We start from the raw sequence: 23945 nt of genomic DNA on the forward strand, positions 1-23945 counted from the left end.
TTAAATACACTGACATAAATCATATTTGACGTTGGTTTGACAGTTGATGACATGGCTAGTGTGGCCAGTATGCTTTCAGACTGGGCGGCCAGCTCTCAAAGTCCGGTTTTTTACTACTAATAAAAAATATTTATAAGTAATTTCCTCAAACAAATAAAGATATCAAAAAATCGCGATATCTTTTAATCAAACATGTGAATATACAAATAAATGCCGTATTTAAAAATAAACCTTAATTAAGTAGACGGTTTTAGAAATGATATTAATTGTAACGGCCTACCTGATGGAACTAGTACCGTTGCTCACGGACATACACAACATAGATATGCGGATGTGTTGCCACCCCCGATTAAGGAGGAGGGGGTTGAAATAGTGGGAAAGGGAGGGAAAAGGGAAGGGGTAGGAAAGGGTGGGAAAAGGAAAAGTTCAACCGGCTCTCTCACTCTTCGGACGAAACGCAACCATTAAAGTCTACTTCACGCCGATCTTCTGTGAGAGGGTGGTACTTCCCCGGTCGAGCCGGCCCATGTTCGACATGCAGTAACTTGACTACAGCTAGGCTCTACCACCTTTATTTATTAATACAATTACCTCCACTTTTAGAGAGAAAACTTTAAGTTTTAGAGAAAAATAGTTTTATAGACTAAACATACTCTAGAGATAGCATCTGCATAAAGACAGAATTTGTCTGAAACAGACATTTTAAAATGTTCTTCAAACACTTTTTCATATATAGAACAATATTATTATAAAACTTATAACCCAGTGATAAGTTTTAGTTATTTTTAATATTTGAATATGTATCTTTTCAAAAGTTACCAAAGCTCTGAATTGAATTGTCTGTAATGTATGAATAACGAAAGAAAATGAACCGAAAACTAATAATAATTAATATTTAAACCCAGATCAAGAGGTAAGTTGTTGTTCATGATGAAATTTCGATCCCTATTAATGACGTGCAAAAAAAAAAGCAAAATGGATGGCAATAAAACAATTTTAACAATCCTTATTTTTTACTAACTACTTACTTACTAAATATTATGTATGAATGAAGAATTAAGACAATGCACAACCAATTTAGGCTCTATTTCGACAATATATCACAAATTACAAATATGTCGAACGTCAGAGCGGTACCATTTTTATAGATTGATGTAATAGTTTTCGTGTCTAACGCATGATAATTACTTTAGTATTGAAAATTAAAGCCCTCACTCCAATACTCATCAAATAAAATCCGGATGTATACAAGAATAACCTCCATAATACATTAATACTATGTGTTTTGGATTAAGTATATATTCTTATAAGATATTAGAATATGAACTTTAATAAAGAATACACAAAATCTATTTTAGAATTCGCTGACGATCTCGCAATACTGAGACGAAACTCCAAACACTGTCAAGTACTATTGGATGAGGTGGATAAATTCTGTGAACGGACGGATGGATTGACGATGAAATGTCACTGTTTGTGTCTCGGTAGACGGAATGCAAGATAAACCTCGTAAGATCTGGGATTGTCCACATATAAGATAAGATTAGAAATGCAGAACGAGTGGTTAGGTTAGGTTAGACATTGGAGATTTTTGCATCCCAATAGCACTAAAATGGTGCACCTTAATTCATGATTGGTCGCCAACACTGCTAAAATTTAGTAAGATGGGGTAAAGGTACTGAAAAAACTTGGTACATCTGCGGGGAGGCAGTTGGAACTGCTAAGTGCTAAGCATTTTGATGTATGGTACTCTTGAATAGCGGTCAATACTCGCTTTGTCACGATAGGCTTTTAGAAATCGTACGTGAAGCGGTTAGTCTTTCGGTAGCCAGAGCGCAAACAGAAATTACCGCAAACGAGCGATGTTTTGTTAGAGAAGGCACTAGGGCTATAATATCAAAAGTCAAGCCTTACTCTATCTTTAAATAAGCTCCGGATTTTACTATAATGATGGATACGTATGAGGAACAATATTAAATTCATGATTACATTTGAGCGTCCGCGTCCAGACCAGACACATTTCTACTTACGGTTCTTTGGGAAACCAAAATTCCCAAAGTACATGCCATCAAGGTCAACAAGTATTACGAGCTCACTAAGGAACTCACTAAGAATAGGTTCGTTATAAATTTGTACAAATTATAAGTAGCAGCGAGGGGAATAACAGCCAAATCTCTCTACAACCTGCTAAAAAACTTGGGCCTGACTAGAACTAATATCAATTCATTATTAGAACGTACTTAGAAGACAATCCTCGTAGGTTTGATTCAACTTTGGTTAGGTAGACGGAGGAGGTTGGACGGTGGAGGTGAGCGTTTAACGCGCCCCTTAAACGGCCCCTTAAACCTACACCTGGGTCGCAAGTCCCAGGCGCTGTTGAAGCTCCTCTCCCTGCAACGATGGACCCGGCACCCGCACGGTGAATCCATGGAATGCTGGGAAGTTTTTTCTCATAATATAACAAAATTTAAAATAAATAATAAGTCAAGTGACGGACAGACTTACCTATATTAATGTACTGTACGTACCCTTACCACAAGATTGCTTTTCACACTACATACGATAGTTTACAGTTAAATGCCCAAATCCTCCTGCTAATAGTATCGACGTAGGTTTACAATAACATACATATATATAGCGGAATGCGAATAGTTTAACAATAGCAAAGAATTAATTATATTGTAATCTAATTACTTGATGGTTTTTATATTACATCTTCATTTTTAAACAAATAGAAGATATATTTATTATAAGATTAAAATATTAGAAATATTTAGATTGCTTCAATTTAAAAAAACGAATTTGTTTCTGTTTCGAAAGTTAATAGATTACAGTACTTGTATTGTACCAAATAGTTAATGAAATAAATTAACAGAGATAAATTAAAATTAAACAATAATATATGTCAAAATATTACCTTAGAATTTATATGAAAAATTATAAGAGTTTTGTAAAATTAATCAACTATTATAACGATAATTACATGTCACATTATTTTTTAACCCACACACATCGTGATCAACGTATTTATAATGATAGTGAACATATTAAAAGCTGTAAAAAGATACGAGCTGAATTAATCGTACCTTTTTTTTGAATAGATAAATTCATGAATTAATATCTTAATGATTGTCACGGCCAAATATACGGTTAAAAATTTGTCCTATAAGTATTAAAATTGTGTCTTAAAGGACATAGCGTTTTTATTTTTTAATGATAAATCCTATCACATTATTCTCAGTGATAATATAGTATTGAATGAGAAACATCGCTTCGTATGCAGTGTGATACATACTTATAAGCATTCAGATACAAAATGCGCTTTGAAAATCATTGTTACATATTCGTGTGTCCTCACCCTAACATCTTCTGCCCTCTGTTTAAATTATTAGTTTATTTTTACTTAAAACCTCTTTCATAACCGTTAAACAGTTGAAATTATTTGTGAACGTATAAGTGTTGTCACCTTCTATTTTGATTGCGGTGGAGATGGAAGAGATATATTTTGAACTTAATAGAACTGAGCTTAAAGTAATGAGATCTAAGATTTTCGCGAGTATTCATTTAAATGAAACTAGTATTATTCGGATATACTACGCGGATTTTATTATTTAAAAACTACATAATCCTGACGTTTCGGTTACTTTGCAGCAACCGTGATCACGGGCCAACGAGGTGTTAAATAATAAAATCCGCGTAGTAAATCCGAATAATACTAGTTTCATTGAGCCTAAAGTATTTATATCCTTTATACTTTAATACGTTTTTAATTTAATACATATATTGCAAAATTGGTAGGTGTTTACTACAACACGCCACGCTTAAACTTACGAGCGATAATTGACAGTCATTTGTTGAATTAAAATCATTTAACACAGTATATAATATATACAGATACATATTTCACATATCACTAAATTCAATAGTAATAAAATTAAGGTTTTTAACGATGCAAGCGGCATCTAGAAATACGTAGTACAAAAAGTACAAAGAAATAGAACAATGATCAAACATTTTAATATTAAATTTGTGATTAATAAAAAATTATAAAACCTTATTGAACGCATTAAATATAAAACAAAAATTTCTGAACGCATCCAAACGCGGTAAGAAATAGTTGAGGCGGAACACCGAACAGCGGACAGCTAATTAGAAACAAAAAAAAAAAAATATTCCACGTGTAAAGTATTGCCATACCGAAACCATTTGACGGTTCAAAGTTGGCGATCTTTGTAAAATATGCGGAAACGGAATTCGTTCGTACCTAATCGTTAGGGTACGTTTGAAATAGAACCGTGCTGTGTTGAAGAATACAATTTAATGAGACAAGGTTTAAAATTATCTGACTTGTAACTGTGTTTTAATATTTTATTGTTATTTATTTTTATTTTTTCTTTGAAGACTTGTCAGTTTTTAACTTTTATAAATTAGGCAATTAAATCCATTTTTTTTTCAAACCATACATAACTTTTATAGAAAATTAATTTAAATTTACGTTTTTTTTTGTTCCTATGACTTCATTCGCACTGGAATCAATATTCAGCCAATTTCAATGTTTTTATTTATTGGATAAATTATAATCTTGAGTACTGTGGGGAGGAAATACGAAGGAGTTTGTCGAATGAAATAAAGGCGTTTATTTAATTATTATTATAGATTATTTCAGTTAAATATCAATTTTCATTTGTCGAGTGTCAACTGTCAACTAGTATTTATGAAATAGCTCGTATATGTACCAATATTATTAACTGTTATTTTAATACGATAATAAAAATCTTAGTAAGATTTAAATTAATTATCATAATTCTAAACAATATTCGTAATTAATTCTTAATGACTGTCATAAATAAATAACGAATACCATTTCCTTAAGGATACAATTTTTACTAAGAATCGACTAGTAATTTTAATTTTTTTTTTATATATATATTAAAATTCACGTTGTCGTTTAAAATATTATTAATATAATATATATTTCTAAATAAGTTTCACGCTTGACTGTATTGGATACAGAATGAACCCATCAATTTCCAAAAAAAAAAGTTTCACAAAAAAAATAAGCGCCATACAGCGGCTTAATTATGACAAAATGTGTCGGACTTAGGAAAGGGCATCAATATTTTTACAAGTAATTTATTGCTGTTTATTTATTTAAAGAAATATTTTTATGCTTTCACAAGAAATTGCTTTTTTATAACGATTGCCATCAGCAGTTAATACCGAATATTTACTATATTAATTTATGTTAACATTCAACAACATACATAGGAACTAAATAAAATCTAGCGTACCTATTAAAGCAAAAAAAATTTAGAACACTCGATTTGACAACAAAGAGCCGTGTGATATATAGGACAATTAAATTATAAAACTGTTACATACCAACAACGCGAACAATGAACCGACAGCCGCATTTAATGTGACACAAATCAAAATCACTAGCAATTACTCTAAACGGCACTTAAAGGAGCCCTCTAAACTAAACTCTACCACGTGACGCGTCCAATTAAACTAACTAACAATATAATTATCACAATTAATGGCCTCTCGCATATATCATGCTCCTTAAATAAATTCCAATTTGATGTTCCGAGCGACAATCTCCTGCGCATACCCACCACGCCTTCTCGGATCTCATTGGCGAAGACCTAATTATATCTCCCGTCGTTGCTTTAAGAGCTATTTGCATCGTTTAAGACGCTGCGATCCAAAATCACTTCTAATCCGATCGACCTAAATATCCAAATCGTTTGGAGTCATCTTAAATGCGGCGTATGAGATTGTCATCCAAATATACGCCCATTTGTCGATGTTTCGTCTTCATTACGATCGGTGATAAATATCCGAGGCATTTTGAATTCTATGCCAAGGGAATAGGAGTGTTTAATAAAAGTGTTCATTGAGTTTCTTGAAATAGCGTTTAACCGGAGCCAGTCTACTGTTATTCGATTTGACAAAAACGCGTCGTTAGGCCGAGAATTAGTTTAAATTATAGCGTGTTTGTAAAACAGTTGGAGAAAAAGTTCAAAACTCCTACCGATGGCAGTCTTGGCGGGCTCGTCGCGGGATTCGGTATAAGACATCATCTTTATCGACGGCTATGGAAGTTAAACCGGAAATGATTGAAGCTGATGAGATTAAGGTTGACAAAATCGACAAATTACCGTTTTCTATAGACAGTTTGCTGGCGGACAAGAAGAATAGTGTTGGGACATCCGATTCAGATTTCAATGTGTTCAAAGAAAATTATGACGATGAGAGCAGTGGGTCGGAACAATTGGATGTGGAGACTTCTACGATGGACGTCCAGGAGTTTGCTGATGCTAGAGCGGATTATCAGACAGGTATTTTAAGTTTATCTTTTTGGAAGTTGTCTACATGACTATATACATATATATGGCACGTGAAAATATATACATATATACAATTCTCAATATGTCTTCCATCTTACCATCTATGTAACTTATTTCGAATACAAACTTTCATTAACCTTTTGTTTAACAAAACATTTATTAGTAATTCTTTATAGAAATTCAGCGTATAACAGATGATTTAAATTTTTTTGTTAATTGATATTAAATTTTGTAATTTTCTTATAGTGTTATCTGTATATAATAATATACTTTTTGATAGCAATAACAGACAGTACCGGATAAAATCATATTGTGGTTTAGCAAATTATGGAGAGAATTAAATTGTCTATGTGTTTTGTCACTCGATTTAATATTATTGAAATTTAATATATTATATATATATATTAAAATATACTATTAAAGTATTTTTTTTTATAAATACATTAGAAAATAAAAATTAATGTTATATAAACGTAAGTAGGGTACATATTAAAATGTAGGTACGGATGTTGTGTTGCTTAGAGACGAAACTTCTCAACATTCCATGGATTCACCGTGCGGGTGCCGGGTCTTTCGCGTTGCAGGGAGAGGAGCTTTAACAGTGCCTGGGACTTGCGACCCAGGGGTAGGTTTAAGGCGCCCCTATCTTACGCGTTAAACGCTCACCTCCACCGTCCAAGCTCCTTTCTCTACCTAACCAAATTTGAAACGAACCTACCAGGGCTGCCTTCGAAGTACGTTCCAAGAATGAATTGATGGTAGTTCTCGACAGGCCCAAGTCTTTTAGTAGATCGTATAGAGATTAGTTGTTATACCTCTCGCTCCCAATTGTACCGAGTGCAATAAATATTTAAAAGATTTTTATGAAACTACACAATAACTGAGTAGTCTTTTTTAAGTTTTGTGTCTTAAAAGTTAGGCTGCACCAAGCCTTGGGGTCTAAATAGCCCCCAAAAGAGTGCTGGTGCAGAAGGCAAGGGGAAACCACTGCAACTATCTTCCCACGAAAGTCATCATGTATACGGATCACTGACACGTGATGACCACGACGAGTCTGCAAAGACTCTTGCGACGATGATGATCTTAAAAGTTACATATTTTACAAACTGTAAAACCTTTTTGGTTACGTAACCTGCTTTATGTTTGTATTATTATTAATATAGATCTGTTGTCTGCGGCTTTGCCCGCAAATTAATCCCCTCTGAGATACGCGTTATCATCTTTATAAGATTTCAGAAACATCTCAGGGGCGTGATCTTTCGATTAGAAATAATTTAGAAGATAAGCCTTCATATGAAGGAGTAACAGCGAAACAAAGTCCAATTAAGAATTTCCTCGTTTTTGAAGTCAGTTAAAAAATTGCCTACGTTTCTTTTTATAACTTTATCTATATGTAAAGGAACATCCCATCAAAATCTTCCCAGACGTTTCAGAGATGAGCGGGAACAGACAGATAAAAATTCAAAAATTACCTCTTGGATATAGGCATCATAAAACGTTTTTGTTTAATTTTACACCAACAGACAGTAGAGTTACTTTTTATATAGATATAACAAAATGTTATTTTATATCAAATTATGAAAGATCTGTATCCTTACCACGAGTTCCATAGCGAAACTAGCCACAGACAGTTTTAAGTTTTTCAATCACATACCTACGTTAATACTATCAAGTGTGATGATTAATGAATGATAAACTCTCTGTTTTTGACATTGAAAACTTGTAGTAAACATACTGAAAGTCTACTATAACTATAACGTTTTTTCGACTGAAGTTTCGTGAACAGTGCGAGAAATAATAAATACATAATAACAATTTAAGAATCGTAGTATATATTAAAATATACGTTAATTATATCGAGAGAAACAAAATAGTGTGCCGTCCAAAGATAAGGAGAACTTTAGTAAATAAATTTTATTATTAAAAAATTAAATTTTAATGATAAACAAGATTTTCGGATGAATACATTTAAATAAAACTCAATTTGTCGGATACTATGCGTTAGACACTTTCATCTCGTCTGTCCGTGATCGCGGTTGCTGTAAAGAAACCGACGCTAGGTTTATGTAAATAAATAATAAAAAAAACGTGTAGTATCCGAAAGACCTAGTTTCATGACAACTTACTCTGAAAGATCGAATGGAAATTCATTGTCTAGTATATATCTAACAGAAGAATATGATTTGGCGCTCTTACAGAAATGTCGCTGAATTTAAGTAATTTTTTTCCAAATCACAATAGACTTTTCAAATAACACATTTCGACAACTGTAGTAACTGTTATCATAAGTATAAAAGATTAATATCATTTTAATAAATTTAAAACACTAAAACTTGTCAAATAATTTTGAATAACCAAAAAGTGAAAAAGAATTTTCAATAAATTACACTATTCGTGTTTCCTCCACGCAGTAGGTGACGTTGACATTGGCAGAATATTCCACGATTCCAGTGCGGATGAAGACGTAAGATAAAAAAAATATTACACTACCTCTAAAATTTTGATTGTAATTTATTATCTTTATATATATACTAGCTGATAGCTGTGACCTCGTCCGTGTTGTACGTTAACAAAGCTTTAATGTTTGGATTTATAGCGTAATTAGTGACGTTACAAATCGTTACTCTTTTTAATGTAGTTCAAATGTCTAAAATAAAATTTATACATCTGTATTGAAATTATTCAGTTATTTTTATTGAGCAGTTTTTGGCATAATATAATTCTATTGGTATAATATTTCCTCTTTCGGACAATTTAATGAAGATAATGCAAAGATCGTACATTATAATGCCATAAAATCGTTTACTTTTTTTTCTCCACTAGCACTTGTCAGCGATTTGTCTCGTCTTACCGGTTGTTTCCACAATCATTTAATTTTTTCTTTCAAATTAGATACGATTAGTGATCTAGCAAAGATTCTTTTTATAGTATTTAATTTTAAAGATGTCTCTGATATATGTGTATTAGAATAAAAAATGTATTCAACAAGAAGTATGTCCTTAAAGTATATTGTTTAAAGACCTTATCGTGATTTCTGCTAAATAAGTGAACTTAATTAGTTTATTTCAGTGATAGGATTAATTACCCTTTTAATTTTGTAAATAATATAAAACGTAACGGTCGCCGGTTAAATGGAGTACGCTCATTTTTTTTAATAACTAATAAATACTTGTATATATAATTATCTTATAATTGGACAACTGCTATCCCGTTTTGCATTTAAACATCGTTATAATATTTTCAATATTTCTTACAAGTCTAATATTTTACGTAATAACAATGAAGTTTCAAAGATATTATAATTAAATAGAGATGTTGCCATTGGCAAAATCTTCCACAATTCAAGTCTGAATGAAGCCATAGCATAAAAAAACTTGATGGAAGTGACAGATGAATGACAGTATTTCGAGTGCGGTGCGAAAACCGCTAACGACATGAAATATATATATATATATATATATATATATATATATATATATATAATAACGTATGTTTGTGAAATTTGTGTCAGTATTACAATAATTCCGAACATACTTGGGAACAATATTAAAATATCTTCTTATAAATTCACGGCAACATTATTAGGAACGGACTTTTTATAGTCTATGCTTCCAATAAGTATCATCAAACTATTTACAGTGATGCTACTTATACCACTATTACCTACTACACTTACTACTCCCGGTGACGCTGTCAAAGCCATTAGGGATAACAGCTATAGTCAAGTCGATAATAAAAAAAAAACTATATAGGGAGCTTGTCAATCATAAATCTCACTTTATATTATTTATGAGACGAATCCCAGCTTTCAATGTATTCACAGTGAAAGTGCTGGGTCCATAGTTCAAGGAGAGGAGCTTCAACCGTGCCTAGGACTTGCGATCCAGGTGTAGGTTTAAGGGGCTCCTATCTAACGCGCGTTAAAATGTTACCTCCACCGTCCAAGCTCCTCTCTACCTAACCAAACAGGAAACGCTTCGTATCTAATCTGACGATACGAACTTGTAGTACTCACACAGTTATGATGACTATAACAATTATCTGATTAAGATAAATAATAGATAATTTATCTCGATAGCCCAAACCATAAACAGGCGGATAAAACCGAGGGACATTGATAGTTTATGAACGTAATTCAGAAAAATGTAGTCATAAAAATAAACAACAATACATATGCATTTATTTGACACTGTTTTAATTTAATAAATACAAAATCAATGTAATTTAAAGTAATGTTTTAAAATAATATCACATATATTGCACGTTGGCTGAATTCAGCGGAACTGTTACGAAACAAATTAAAACGCTGAGTAGACGTCAAAACACATTCCACGCTCGTTTGGTTCGATTCTATATTATTACAAATATAACTTAGTTTTAGAAGCTAACGTTACAAATTAATCACTGTAACGCGAGTTTGTAATACGAGACACGATAATTCATTTGAAAAGATAAAAAAGACGCGGTTTATCGCCTTCCCGGCCCATTGACGTTCACGCCATGACAGCGACGCCATATTTTATTTTTAGCGCCAATTAAGGGCTACGTATAATTGTTAAGTTTTAAATTATTAATGATGAAATAAATTTAAACATTAATATAAGTAATTCTTTGTTTGGAAACATATATAGTTATTTTATAAAAATAAAATATTTGAAAATAATGTTCTAGTTGATGTGTAATCTGTAAAGGTTTCGAAAAAAGTTCTCATTAATCGATATTACTAAATACGAATGTATCAAACAAAAAGTTGATCTACTTTTTCATTGCCAACATATTATTTGGAATAATAGTTTTAAATATTTTTAGTTAAAAATGTTTTCGAATTACGAAAACATTAATTTTGAACTTTTACAATTATTATTGGTTCTGGCTGATAAGTTTAGTAGGATGAGATGGGTCTTAAATTTTCCAGTAATTTTTTTTTTTATAAAACTGAAGCGTCCAATCTTTATTCTCGTTTTATGACGTGATTTAAATCTATTTTTAAGTGGATGGAATTGATTCTAATCTAAAAGGAAAAAAAGATTTGCTGTAATTTTTTCTAAATAAAATTCCTTAAAAACATCTCGAACTTGACGGTTTTTTATTGTATTAAATTAAGACATAATTCAGTCTACAAGAACATCATTGTTTTATCATCCGATATCAAGATTAAAAAAAATCATTTCAAAAGTAAAACGCAAAAGCAAAATCCATGGAATCGCTAATTTATTTACGATCTGACAACTGTAAAGTATTTCAATCCGCGCAAGTTTGGACGCGGGCTTCAAATTAGCCGTTTGCTTCGACAAATAAACAATTTACACACTCACACACGCTCACAAACACACACATACCAATGATGTCTCATTTTCTAAATTCGTTACGAAAAGATAAATCTCCGCGCCTCCCGACTCTTGTTAGTTAAATATCTCCCCAGTAATTATTCATCACAAAAAGATGAAAAGAACTTCCCACAGCCGCAGCTCATTAAAAAGCTGTAAAATTATTTTACGGCGCTGTCATACACACAATGACATTTAACTATCGTTCGGAAATTCATGAAGTTTTTCTAAATTGTTTATTTCATTTAATTCATTACCTTTATTAGTGATTTAAAAATATCATTTATAATATATTTATATTTTCAATTGTGTTAAATTTATAAGTTTATTTTTCTAGTTATTTTAAAATGTCCGCTGGCAATTACAAAGGCGTGACCGACATCGTTTGGTGATGTGATGATATTTTTACATTAATTGCTGAGACGTTTGAGTTTTTTATGATCCGGCCATGTTTTTGTCAATGTTCGTTATTAATAGTATAACGAATGTGTAATGTATTTGTATACTTGGAGTTTTTATTTTATTTATATCATATAAATATCTTATTTGTGCGTAATTTATTATTTATACTTTTATTGATTGTATTGATTGTAAATTCTATATATTTTTTGCATGATAATTATTACTTGTAAAATATCTTATTGTATTTATTTCTGTAAAGTGCTACCGATAATATAAAATGATTTGCAGTTATAACTTAAATCAAATAGAGACATTACTAAAATTGAGTGTAAATTCGAAATTATTGATATTAATTAATAATGAATTTCAAATTAATATATAATTAGGACGCAATTAATATAGATCAATTAGAGAAAATTATTGTAACAGGAACTCGTGAACCCGAAGCTGAAAACGAGACAATTTAAAACGCTATAAGACGTTTATTTTCGCGCGCTCATTAGCGTTCCAAGATGGCGCCCGACATGTTGATGTATTGCCGCTAATTACTCAAAAACCAGAGGTGTTTATTGAAAATCGTTGTCAGCTGAGGACGTGTTCGTCCGCTTCTATTGTACGCTTCCTGTATAGAGCAATTAATGTTAATTGTTCTATGAAATATTTTCTACATATAATTGTCTATAGACGTTTTGTTTACGTTCGGAAATATTGAAATTTATTATCTATTTTTTTTTTTTGCAACAAGTTCTTTAAACCTAAAACCGTAATATAAACATATATTGTAGGTTCGTTTGGAAATAACAGTGTTACTATTTTTCATAAAGAGGTTTTATTAAAAAGGTTACGTGGATCATAACAAATATAGAATTAAATTTATAAATTCTATATTTCTTTGCGTAATAGTATACTACCATAATTAAAGGAACTAAAATTATATTTATATTTCTTTCACAATAAAGTAAAAAATGGATTTTTATGAAACGAGATTAAAGTGATTTATACATAAAAATAATATTAAAACTTACAATTGTACTTTTTTTTTAATCGTTATATAATCATTAAATTTAAATGAACCTAATATTTTCGGATTACTACGCGTTAGATAGGGGCTCTTTAAACCTACACCTGGGTCGCAGGTCCCAGGCCCTGTGCAAGCTCCTATCCCTGCAACGCGATGGACAAGCACCCGCACGGTGGTTAGGTCTCATTTTTAAAACTACTTATCCCGACGTTTGGTTACTTTCCACCAACCGTGATCACGGGCAGAGGAGATGAATGTATATGTAGACGTAGTAATCCAAAAATATTAGTTCCATTTAAATGTATACTCGCGTAAGTCTTAGATCTCATTATGTGAACCATCAATATTTTTATTGCACTAGCTGTATGTAACAATCTTTATATCAAAACAATACAGCAAAATGATGACGAGTCTTATTTTAAACAGGACTGAAATAATTTGAAACTTTATTTCTATTAACTCGTTTTTTTCATCTCGTTTTGTAGGTTCATGTTCACGCGGGAAGAGAGCCCGCACCGCTTTCAGTGCTCAACAGATAAAAAGTTTGGAAGCGGAATTTGAGAAGAACAGATACCTCTCAGTAGCTGCTAGAGGACGTCTAGCGAGACAGCTGAGACTCACAGAGACACAGGTAAGGTTGTAAGGTGAAACTCAATAGATTGGCTGTATAAGTTTAAATGATTTGACATATAATTTGATTTATAATCTGTGGTTTTGCATTAAATTTTCTGATAATCACGTAGTAAAGGATTTAAGATTTAAATCAAAATCCTTGTCAAACTATTAATTGCATTTTTGTAAATGTATATAAATAGCCGTAAAAAAATTTTTTTAATATGATATATGTGTCAACGATTTTACAGATTAAAATATGGTTCCAAAATCGCCGTACGAAATGGAAACGTAAATATACAAACGACGTGGAGATATTGGCTCAGCAGTATTACAATAGTTTGGGCATAATAACCCCAAGGCCGATGTTTGTTGGTGATAGGCTGTGGATTTTCAACTATCCCAATCGTTTACAACCAACTCAACAACAACAATGGGCGAAATCGCTCAACAATATCGCCGGAGTTTCACACACGCCGATAGACAGAACCGTGTACAGGAGTTTATCTAAGCCGGATATACCATTTTTGTTATCGCCTCCACCGCCGTATACAAACGAGCGTGTTCTATTAGAGAGGAGTGTCAGTTTGACAGGTGTCAAAGTTCCCGCTCAAACTCGCCTACCATCTCTACCCAGAGAGGTATACAGCAATATGGCAACGGCACAAAGGAGTTTGGATATGTACAAGAATAATATAATAAGCCACAGTCAGCAGGAATCGAATGTTGATCATTTAAGAAGATTGGAAGAGAATTTCAGTATTTAGTTAAGTTTAAAATTATTATTAAATATAGTGCAATAATATAGTTCCTAATAAAATATATTTCTTAATAATCGATTTTTTCTGATACTTTCCGAACTGATTGTTTTCATTGATGACATATAATATAAGAATCTGAATTCAAGCGGTTTATATTTAAGTTCTAATAACCTTAACGTTAAATTACTTATGAAAAATCAATCGAGTAAACACTGTAATAAAAAAATATATATTTGGACATACATACTTTATTTATAAGCTGACGTGTATAAAATTATTTAAATTTAGCTTAAGAGCAACTAATATATATAATCTCGTGGAAAAGTCATATTAGTATTAAAATAAAAAAGAAAAAATTCTCAACAAATAATACAAATACCACGTCAAATTTTGCATTAAATCGGAATAAATAAAGATAACAAAGTCCACAGAAATGCTGCCTATTAAAAATTACGTTGCTGAAAATCTAAACTAAATAAAATAATACACATTGTGTTTTATTTAAATTATTTAATATCAATTAATAAGACTCATAAATTTGAAAGTAAGTTGTTATAAGTCCCTTAATTGTAACTGATGTACAATGTTATATGATCAGTAACCGTTAGCTCACATATTAAGTATATTTTTCATCAACAGCATAATTAATTGACAATTTCACATAATTGGTAGATTGTGTACGGAAAATAAACAGAGACTTAATTATTTTTAATCTGTATTAAAGGAATACAAGTTTAATTATTCCTAGAATTTTTCTTTTATAGTCTGTGAACGTCAGACGCCCGTTGACACTTAGATTAAATTTTCTAATAATCTGTTATATGGTCGACTATAACATGTAAAATTTTCAATTTAATTCATATATTTAATGTTACAAAATCGTATTTTACTTATTTGCAATACTAATAAAGTATTAGATACATTGCTTTACAGTTAGTAAAATGTAAATGGGATCTTAATAAAGAGAGCTAGTATTTGAATATTAAATTATAAAAGAATCAAGTGGTTTATCCCAATGCGAGTCGTTTGATAGGGATTATATTTTTCAACAAGCTTGGACGAAGTAGTAAAAGAACATCACAAATTCTGAGAACTGTTTTCGTTTGTAATGCATTTCTAATATTTAGGTTTGCTTTTCAATAATAGTTACTTGTTTGAAAGCGACATTTAATTGTTTAAGATAGTTTTGTAAGCCGTTGAGTCAATAATAATTTTGTCTGATTCACATAAATGCTTCGTTTCTGACGTGTGATCTATAAAAATTTTTGATTAAATAAATCAATTAATTTATATAGTTATGTACCTAATGTTATATAGTCATACATTATATATACATGTTATATACAAGTAATTAATATTTGAGTGTTTGTATGTATTAAAATAGCCGTAATTTACCTCAAGCATTTGTATTCCCACGATACATATTCGGATATAATATAATTTTTTTTTTTAATTTTTGTCTATTCGTAAGTCTGTTTGTATCGGTTTACCTCACGGCTGGACCGTTTTTGACGAGACTATTTATTTTTATTGATATAAATAGCTAGCTATGTCATGAAGGTAAAACGACGAAAGTTTATAGTATGCTGTTTAGTTGATGTTACTAAAAAAGACTTGGATTTATTGAAGTGAAACTTATTATGCGATTTCCAACAAGGTTGCTTTAAACGTTTAAAATTTCTGGGGGGGAAGGGGTGTATAAAAGGAGACAGAGCGAGAGGGAATGCGGGCAATCAATTGTGACTTGTGACTTGTAAGTAATGTTAATAAAGTTTTTCTAGTAAAAACACAAAAATCCATTAAAAATCAATTTCTACCCCTTCCTGTTTTCATTACAACGTTACGAAGTTTCACTTCTTCCACGCGGAGGGACTCTATGTACAATTTTTTATTTTGATTTAGTCACATCACACGATGTTACGGAATGTGACTAGTATTACGGCGCACATACGGCGCACATTACGTGATCTTATTAGCATTACGACTGACCTTGGCAATATTATCGTAAAAACAATTCTAATAACTCTGTTAATAAAATTATTGAACAGGTTTCATGGACAATTTTGGTTTCATATACTGATTGAGTAACAGTTTGGGTAACAGAAAAGTTTTATGAATATTTTATATTTCATTAATTTTGTTTTGGTGTGTAAGATAGAAATAGAAATATTGTTAATTATTTTGGAGACAAAAATGCGCTATTTTTAAGTCCCAAAAATCCTTTTGAAACAGGAGAAATTCCTAAATTCGTCGGGCAAAAAAATAAACACGCTGTGAGTTTCATTGGCTAAATTCTTCTAAAAAATATAAGCAGATCTAGTGGATGCTAAATTGGCTTAAAAGTATTAGTTATATACTATATACACAATGAAGCAGCTCTCAAATAGGAAGATAGAAAAGACGAAAAATTACATCCATATAATATATTTCAAACAAATACTAGTCCCATCAAATACACAGTATTTTTTTTAGTATAAATAAGCTCCGGCACCACAACCACAGCTGCCAGCGATGGAGACTGTGCCAGCGGCCGGCAGGTCACCAGCGAAGCGAACAGCTCCGAGTATGGGCACCTGTCCAGCGACGAGGGTGGTTCCAGCGACGGGCATCTCACCAGCGACTGCTATATCACCTATACCAGCACCTCCGTAAGCACCAGCAAGAGCGTCCAAGCCGAAGGGTGACACACCTGGAGCAATCAACTCTGGAACGAGCGCTGGACCTACACCGAGACCCAAACCAGCTCCATAGGGACCAGCTAGAGCCTCAACCTGGCCCAAACCCGCAGCGTATGGACCGAGCCCTGCTCCGTAGCCCAGACCTACGCCGTTAGCGAGAGGACCAGCGCCGAGGCATTGGCTGAACACATTCTGCAATATTTATTTCACGTTATTGGTGTTTGAATGAAAAACGAGATGTCCGATTTTATGAACATTGTATAAGCATTATACCCGAGCTGTTATTGACAGATCTTCACAATATTTTGTTGGGGAACATTAACGACATATATAATAAGTATAAGTTTATAATTTATATGCCAAACTTTATGAGCAAAAGCGTTTACCCTCACCTGTGCCAAGAAAACCTGGATGCAAGAAACTAGAACGGTCACGGTGGACATGTTTATTATTTGGAATGCTGTAAACAGAATAATTGTCCGGTGATCACATGGTCTTTTATACTATATGCATTAATAGTTACAAAATAAAAAACGGCTTGTCCGTACGTGACATAAAAGGCGGGAGGAGTGCGTGGTGGAAATATGAACCTAGTTATATTATCAGTGTGACACAATTATTGCAATCAGTGTTCTTCATATTAAAACATAACATAACATTAACAGCGATTGATCAATGTTTTATTTAATTTTGTAATTTTGACACTTTCACCAATATAAAACGGTTGTTCTTTAGAGAAAGTTCATTCAGTGACTTAAACATTAAAAAAAAACACTTAAAATGTCCACGAAAACAGTTGTATTTGTCTGTTTACAGAGCTTATTTATACAGGTAAGGAAAATGTTAGTTATTATTGAACTGTAGTAGAATGCACTTTCTTCTATTTTGTTATATAAAAATTTTATACGCAGGGTCTCTTGGCTCAATGTATTGGAGCATACAACGGCCTGGCCGCTGGTGGTTGGCCCGCTTCTAATGCCGTGGCCTGGGAGAACGGCATGAACTGGCCGGGAAGTGCGTTGTCTTGGGAAGCTGGTGTTCCTTACGGAGCTGGATCTTGTGCTGCTTCATCACTCGGCGCTTCCTACTCTGCAGCATCTTTGGCCGCTGCTCCATTAGCCGCTGAATGGGGTGCTGGTTACTCGCCAGCAGGTCTCGCTGCCTCTAACGGTGGTGGACTCGCCATAAACAGTTACTCCCCCATCGCTCCTACTGGCGTTTCTATGAACTCTGAAAATATGTACGAAGGGCCGTTGGCTGTTTCTGGTGCTGTTCCATTCCTTGGCGCTGTGGCTTTAGAAGGAAATCTACCTACAGGAGGAGCAGGCGCTGTAGCGTACGGATGTGGCAACGGCAACGTAGCCATGTTGAGTGAAGACTATGCTGGCGCCAGCTTCGGCGCTGGTTTGGCTGGACCAGCTTATGGTTACAATGGTCTCGGTGGTTCACTCGCCCTGGAAGCCGGTAACCTTGGACCAGCTTATGGTTACAATGGGCTCGCTGGTCCACTCGCCCTGGAAGCCGGTAACCTTGGACCAGCTTATGGTTACAATAATTACAACGGCGCAAGAATTGGAGGTTGCGGATGTGGCGCTCTCTACTAAATCCAGTTACAGAAGATAATTGAACCGTTTTTTTTTATTTTACTAATTTGTTTTCTAGAATGATTAATTATAAAACATAAAAATATTTCACATTTTATTATTTCACTAGCCTAATTCATTGATTCAGTTAATGTTCAAATCAAATCTTAAGTTAAATATTTACCGGTTCCTCTTGAGGTACAACTTACAAGGATACAAAGACAAAACTTTATTTGGATATTATTATACAATCAGTTTTTACGATGAACAACGCTATCGTCGTATAAATTTTACAACCATCCCTTGATTATTACCACTTTGTGTGAAGACTTTTGAATAACTAGTAACGCTCCGTATTTATTGAGACGATACAAACACGTGTTAAGGGAATTGACTACATCAGGAGTTGTTCGAGATCATTCTAAAAGACGTACTCTAATTCTATAAGTAGTATTTTATTCTAGATTATAAGGCTAGCTTTAAATTATTTTTCTCAAATTAAATTGAGGTCTATATGTCACATGAATTAAAAAAATTCTAGTTGTCATATCAATCTAAAATTTTCTGGATTATTTGAAGAACTAATTATGAGACGAAACCTCTCAGCATTCCATGGATTCACAGTGCGGGTGGCGGGTCCATCGTTGCAGGGAGAGGAGCTTCAACAGTGCCTGGGACTTGAGACCCAGGTGTAGGTTTAAGGGTTCCCTATCTCACGCGCGTTAAACGCTCACCTCCACTGTCCAAGCTCCTCTCTCTGCCTAAGCAAATTTGAAACGAACCTGCTAGGGCTGCCTTCGACGCACGTTCCAATAATGAAATGATGTTAGTTCTTGGCAGGCCTGTCTTTTAGCAAGTTGTAGAGGGATTTCTCTGTTATACCTCTCGCTTCCATTTCTTATGCCAACAGAAAAAATGAATGTCACACCTTGTTTATAATTAATTACCATTGACGTTGAAATTGGTGTATGTTTGTGAGGATTTCTGTTTTTTGTTGCTATTTTACCGGTTATATGGAATTCGCCAGTGAATTAAATACACGAGAAAAATAAATATATTACAACGTTTTGTACTTTAATCAAGATCGTAACATACAAAGTGTATTTTATGTAATATAATTTTAAACTGAGCTCACATTATACTGCCGGTTGGTTATGCAGACATTATGCAATCCTCCAATAAGCCACCCCGGAATTGACAACTTTTTTAAAAGATAAATATTTCCATTATATTAAATATACATTTTCATTTATATAACGGTTTTTAAAGGTTTATATAATATAATAGGGGTGAAATGAAAGGCGCTCAGTAGACTAGATAGACAGGGTAACGTCATTCATTAGCTTCAACTTAAAGTGTAGTAATAAATATCTCGCTCATTCGCGTAAGTGTCAGGATACATGCGTTCGGTTCTAAATATACGTTAATTGACATTTCAAGTATACATATTCAAATTATATTTTGTTGTTGGAATTTTCATTATAACTTTTTTTTTTATAAGAGTTAAGAAAGAGTTATAGTTGTCTCAGTAAAAGAATAATTAAGGTTTTTAAACTGAATATCTGATTGTGTTATGATAATTTTTATTACAATTTTGATTTAATAAGACCATGGAACATATAAATGTTTTAGGCGTATAAAAATGGATTTAGGTGATAGATCCTAGCTTAGGTGGTTGAACCAACATGAGGCGGTAGAGCCTAGCTGTGATCAAGTTACTACACCTCAAACCGGGCCGGCTCGACCGGGGAAGTACCACCTTCTCACAGAAGATCGGCGTGAAGTAGTCTTTAAATGCGTTTCGTCCGACGAGTGAGAGAGACGGTTGCCTTTCCCTTTCCCCTCTCTCTTCCACAACCAAAGTTGGCAACACATCCGCAACTTAACTTATCTTGCAGATGACTATGGGCGACAGTGACTACTGCCCATCAAGTAGGCCGTCTGCTCAATTCTCACCTTTCTCATAAAAAAATGTATTATAATGTATCTGATATCATTTTATAACAAACAATAAATAGCAATTTAGGATAGATTAGATGATTCCGTTCTCTTACAAGCAAGTTGTACAAAAAAAAAGACGAAATTATAATGACAACTAAGATTTTTAAGATAAATCACTTAAGTGAAAGTATTTTGATAAGATATTTAATTTATTATTATTTTTTTGATAGTTTTTATCGCATCATTATACCATATTCGTTTGTTTTACAGAAGTCGTGATCATTTTATATTTTATATTTTTATTTAAATGTCCTGACGTTTGATCTGACGAAAATAATACCCGTAAAAAAGATAAAAATAATATATATTTGCGCCTCAACAGAAGTTATTTAAACTATTTAAAATAGAAATTATTTAACTTATAAAAAGTTTAGGGTATTACTTAAGTTGTATATACATTAAACTTATTATCTGTTCATGAACATATTCAATATTACTCGAGACACTTTGTTGTGTACGTTAGAAAAAAAGAAACTATACTCAGTGGTTACGTAACGCTTTACGTTACGTTACGTTACGTTACGAACCAGTTTACCCCCCAAAAGAAAATAGCACTTCGAAAATATTGATTGTGCTCCACTAAGCCAGATGTGAAAATGTTTACTGTATAGATGCTGTTTTGAGCTTTTAATTTGGTTAGTTTTTATATTTAGATACTATTCTCCGTTATTTTCTTTCAATTGTTAATACTTCAGCATTTAGCTCGTTCTTTTAATTTTTTTATTGTTTAAGTTTGATGAAAAAATAGATTAGTTTCTTCTAATACATTCGGTATATTTCAATTAAAACATAGAAACAATCACAACAAATAATAAAGATTACTTTATAATTAATAGATGGCCCCACATCCGCAACCTCCAATTCTTGCGCCGTTGTAATTATTGTAACCATAAGCTGGTCCAAGGTTACCGGCTTCCAGGGCGAGTGGACCAGCGAGCCCATTGTAACCATAAGCTGGTCCAAGGTTACCGGCTTCCAGGGCGAGTGGACCAGCGAGACCATTGTAACCATAAGCTGGTCCAGCCAAACCAGCTCCGAAACCGGTGCCAGCATAGTCTTCACTCAACATGGCTATGTTGCCGTTGCCACATCCGTACGCTACAGCGCCTGCTCCTCCTGTAGGTAGATTTCCTTCTAAAGCCACAGCGCCAAGGAATGGAACAGCGCCAGAAACAGCCAACGCTCCTTCGTACATATTTTCAGAGTTCATAGAAACGCCAGTAGGAGCGATGGGGGAGTAACTGTTTATGGCGAGTCCACCACCGTTAGAGGCAGCGAGACCTGCTGGCGAGTAACCAGCTCCCCATTCAGCGGCTAATGGAGCAGCGGCCAAAGATGCGGCAGAGTAGGAAGCGCCGAGTGATGAAGCAGTACAAGGTCCAGCTCCGTAAGGAACACCAGCTTCCCAAGACAACGCACTTCCCGGCCAGTTCATGCCGTTCTCCCAGGCCACGGCATTAGAAGCGGGCCAACCACCAGCGGCCAGGCCGTTGTATGCTCCAATACATTGAGCTGAGATGCTCTGTAAGAAAAATGAATTTTGTATTTATGAAATCTCCTATAGGTTTCATGCGGTCTAGTGACATTACTGATATTATTTTTATCAATAATATACGTAATCTAAACAGTTTAGTTGTTTCTATAATAAAATATGTATATACTTACTTGTATGAAGAGCGCTTGTAAACAGACAAATACAATTTTAAACATTTTTAATTGTTCCGATCAACGATGATATCTAGAATGATTGTATGCACTTGGACTTCTCATTTTATATACACAAGTTACAAAACACGAGTTAATGAAACCCTCTTAATAAAATTGATATAAATTTTATGAGTAAATAATAATTATGTCATTATGATAACGACGCAACTGTGTTATGTTATTACAATATGTCGAACAAAATCAATAGTTACGGTCACGTATGTCAGACGGGGGACATTTTGCAATTTTATGAATGCACTATAAAATACGATGTTGTACCTAAAATTTTAATTCTGATATCTTAACAGTACGTAAAACATGTCCATCTTTGCTGTGTTGTTCTTCTGTTTCCAAGCTTGCTTGGTGCAGGTAAGAATTACTATTAAATAATATTTTCGTCTCAAATATAACATGAAACCTACATAAGCTATTGTTTGCAGAATGTGTTCAGCCAATGCCTCGGCGCTGGTCCTCTCGCTAACGGCTTAGGTTTGGGCTACGGAGCAGGGCTAGGTCCATACGCTGCGGGTTTGGGCCAGGTTGAGACTCTAGCTGGTCCCTATGGAGCTGGTTTGGGACTCGGTGTAGGTCCAGCGCTCGTTCCAGAGTTGGTTGCTCCAGGTGTGTCACCCTTCGGCTTGGACGCTCTTGCTGGTGCTTACGGAGGTGCTGGTATAGGTGATATAGCAGTCGCTGGTGAGATGCCCGTCGCTGGAACCACCCTCGTCGCTGGACAGGTGCCCATACTCGGAGCTGTTCGCTTCGCTGGTGACCTGCCGGCCGCTGGCACAGTCTCCATCGCTGGCAGCTGCGGATGTGGTGCCGGAGCTTATTTATACTAATAATAAGATTTCAGATTCGAAAATATAAAGATTAATAAATTTTCTTCTTTTAAATTTCTAACCTCTGATTTAAAATTACTTCCTCGTAAAATTAAACAACTCAACACAACACTTAAAATCTCACGTACAAGAATTATTTAGTTTTAGATGGTATTCTTTGTATTTAGAAGTATAATTCTAGCTGTTGGAAGGAAGAATGATTGTTGCCTTCATTATTTAAAAAAAAAAGACAAGTGAATAGAATTAATTTCACTATACAAACACAAGCCGTGAAAGAACATTTTTAGATCAAAGCACGTAAATAAATAACGTTCATGAAGAAAATTGTCCTTTCTAAGAGCGATACTGAACTGTTCGGAATCCAGGATCAAGTCCTATTTGTTTGTGTGGTCCTAACAAGCGAGATCCAATGATATTAAGCTAAAAAGGAACTATATGTAGAATTAAGGACCAAATAAAATGAGGGTAGAATCTATTTGTGTTCAGAAATTTTTAAATTAATTTCAGTTTTCACATTAAAATTTTTTTATATTTTCAAAGTATTTTAAAAGGTATTTATCAATTAACGAGGAGATATCTTTTGTAAATTATTTAAAGTATACATAATATACTTGTAAATATTACTATTTTTCTTTACGCGGGTAACACTGAAAATGTT

The 23945-nt window shown here is 33.5% G+C and overlaps 5 protein-coding genes across 5 annotated transcripts; 3 read left to right on the plus strand and 2 right to left on the minus strand.

Annotated features, from left to right (window-relative positions):
* Positions 1 to 5958: 5958 nt before the first annotated feature.
* On the plus strand, positions 5959 to 14550 carry LOC116776414 (barH-like 1 homeobox protein). Its single transcript, XM_032669616.2, has 3 exons — positions 5959 to 6344; positions 13589 to 13734; positions 13967 to 14550. The coding sequence occupies exons 1-3, from the start codon at positions 6101 to 6103 to the stop codon at positions 14480 to 14482; spliced, it is 906 nt and encodes a 301-aa protein (XP_032525507.2). The 5' UTR covers positions 5959 to 6100; the 3' UTR covers positions 14483 to 14550.
* A 2394-nt stretch (positions 14551 to 16944) lies between these two features.
* On the minus strand, positions 16945 to 17706 carry LOC116776110 (chorion class CA protein ERA.1-like). Its single transcript, XM_032669212.2, has 2 exons — positions 17547 to 17706; positions 16945 to 17346 (listed from the first exon to the last, which is right to left on the minus strand). The coding sequence occupies exons 1-2, from the start codon at positions 17595 to 17597 to the stop codon at positions 16945 to 16947; spliced, it is 453 nt and encodes a 150-aa protein (XP_032525103.2). The 5' UTR covers positions 17598 to 17706.
* Positions 17707 to 17738: 32 nt separating this feature from the next.
* Positions 17739 to 18777, plus strand: LOC116776415 (chorion class CB protein M5H4-like). Its single transcript, XM_032669617.2, has 2 exons — positions 17739 to 17985; positions 18066 to 18777. Exons 1-2 carry the CDS (start codon positions 17935 to 17937, stop codon positions 18756 to 18758), a joined length of 744 nt encoding a protein of 247 aa, XP_032525508.2. The 5' UTR covers positions 17739 to 17934; the 3' UTR covers positions 18759 to 18777.
* Positions 18778 to 21567: 2790 nt separating this feature from the next.
* Positions 21568 to 22578, minus strand: LOC133319789 (chorion class CB protein M5H4-like). Its single transcript, XM_061525448.1, has 2 exons — positions 22404 to 22578; positions 21568 to 22260 (listed from the first exon to the last, which is right to left on the minus strand). The coding sequence occupies exons 1-2, from the start codon at positions 22446 to 22448 to the stop codon at positions 21568 to 21570; spliced, it is 738 nt and encodes a 245-aa protein (XP_061381432.1). The 5' UTR covers positions 22449 to 22578.
* A 185-nt stretch (positions 22579 to 22763) lies between these two features.
* Positions 22764 to 23287, plus strand: LOC116776111 (chorion class CA protein ERA.1-like). The gene is made up of 2 exons (XM_061525449.1): positions 22764 to 22814; positions 22886 to 23287. The coding sequence occupies exons 1-2, from the start codon at positions 22764 to 22766 to the stop codon at positions 23285 to 23287; spliced, it is 453 nt and encodes a 150-aa protein (XP_061381433.1).
* The last annotated feature ends 658 nt before the right edge of the window (positions 23288 to 23945 follow it).

Source organism: Danaus plexippus, chromosome 28 (assembly GCF_018135715.1).
Source record: "Danaus plexippus chromosome 28, MEX_DaPlex, whole genome shotgun sequence".
Taxonomy (NCBI): Eukaryota; Metazoa; Arthropoda; class Insecta; order Lepidoptera; family Nymphalidae; genus Danaus; species Danaus plexippus.

What these genes read in the sequence shown, in the direction of transcription:
- LOC116776111 (XM_061525449.1), top strand. Translation starts at nt 22,764, where the DNA reads ATGTCCATCTTTGCTGTGTTGTTCTTCTGTTTCCAAGCTTGCTTGGTG. An exon ending in TCCAAGCTTGCTTGGTGCAG is followed by an intron (nt 22,815 to 22,885) that starts GTAAGAATTACT and finishes TATTGTTTGCAG; the next exon opens with AATGTGTTCAGCCAATGCCT.
- LOC133319789 (XM_061525448.1), bottom strand. Translation starts at nt 22,448, where the DNA reads ATGTTTAAAATTGTATTTGTCTGTTTACAAGCGCTCTTCATACAA. An exon ending in TACAAGCGCTCTTCATACAA is followed by an intron (nt 22,261 to 22,403) that starts GTAAGTATATAC and finishes TTTTTCTTACAG; the next exon opens with AGCATCTCAGCTCAATGTAT.
- LOC116776414 (XM_032669616.2), top strand. Translation starts at nt 6,101, where the DNA reads ATGGAAGTTAAACCGGAAATGATTGAAGCTGATGAGATTAAGGTTGAC. An exon ending in TAGAGCGGATTATCAGACAG is followed by an intron (nt 6,345 to 13,588) that starts GTATTTTAAGTT and finishes CTCGTTTTGTAG; the next exon opens with GTTCATGTTCACGCGGGAAG. An exon ending in TGAGACTCACAGAGACACAG is followed by an intron (nt 13,735 to 13,966) that starts GTAAGGTTGTAA and finishes ACGATTTTACAG; the next exon opens with ATTAAAATATGGTTCCAAAA.
- LOC116776415 (XM_032669617.2), top strand. Translation starts at nt 17,935, where the DNA reads ATGTCCACGAAAACAGTTGTATTTGTCTGTTTACAGAGCTTATTTATA. An exon ending in TACAGAGCTTATTTATACAG is followed by an intron (nt 17,986 to 18,065) that starts GTAAGGAAAATG and finishes TTTTATACGCAG; the next exon opens with GGTCTCTTGGCTCAATGTAT.
- LOC116776110 (XM_032669212.2), bottom strand. Translation starts at nt 17,597, where the DNA reads ATGTCCACCGTGACCGTTCTAGTTTCTTGCATCCAGGTTTTCTTGGCA. An exon ending in TCCAGGTTTTCTTGGCACAG is followed by an intron (nt 17,347 to 17,546) that starts GTGAGGGTAAAC and finishes TAAATATTGCAG; the next exon opens with AATGTGTTCAGCCAATGCCT.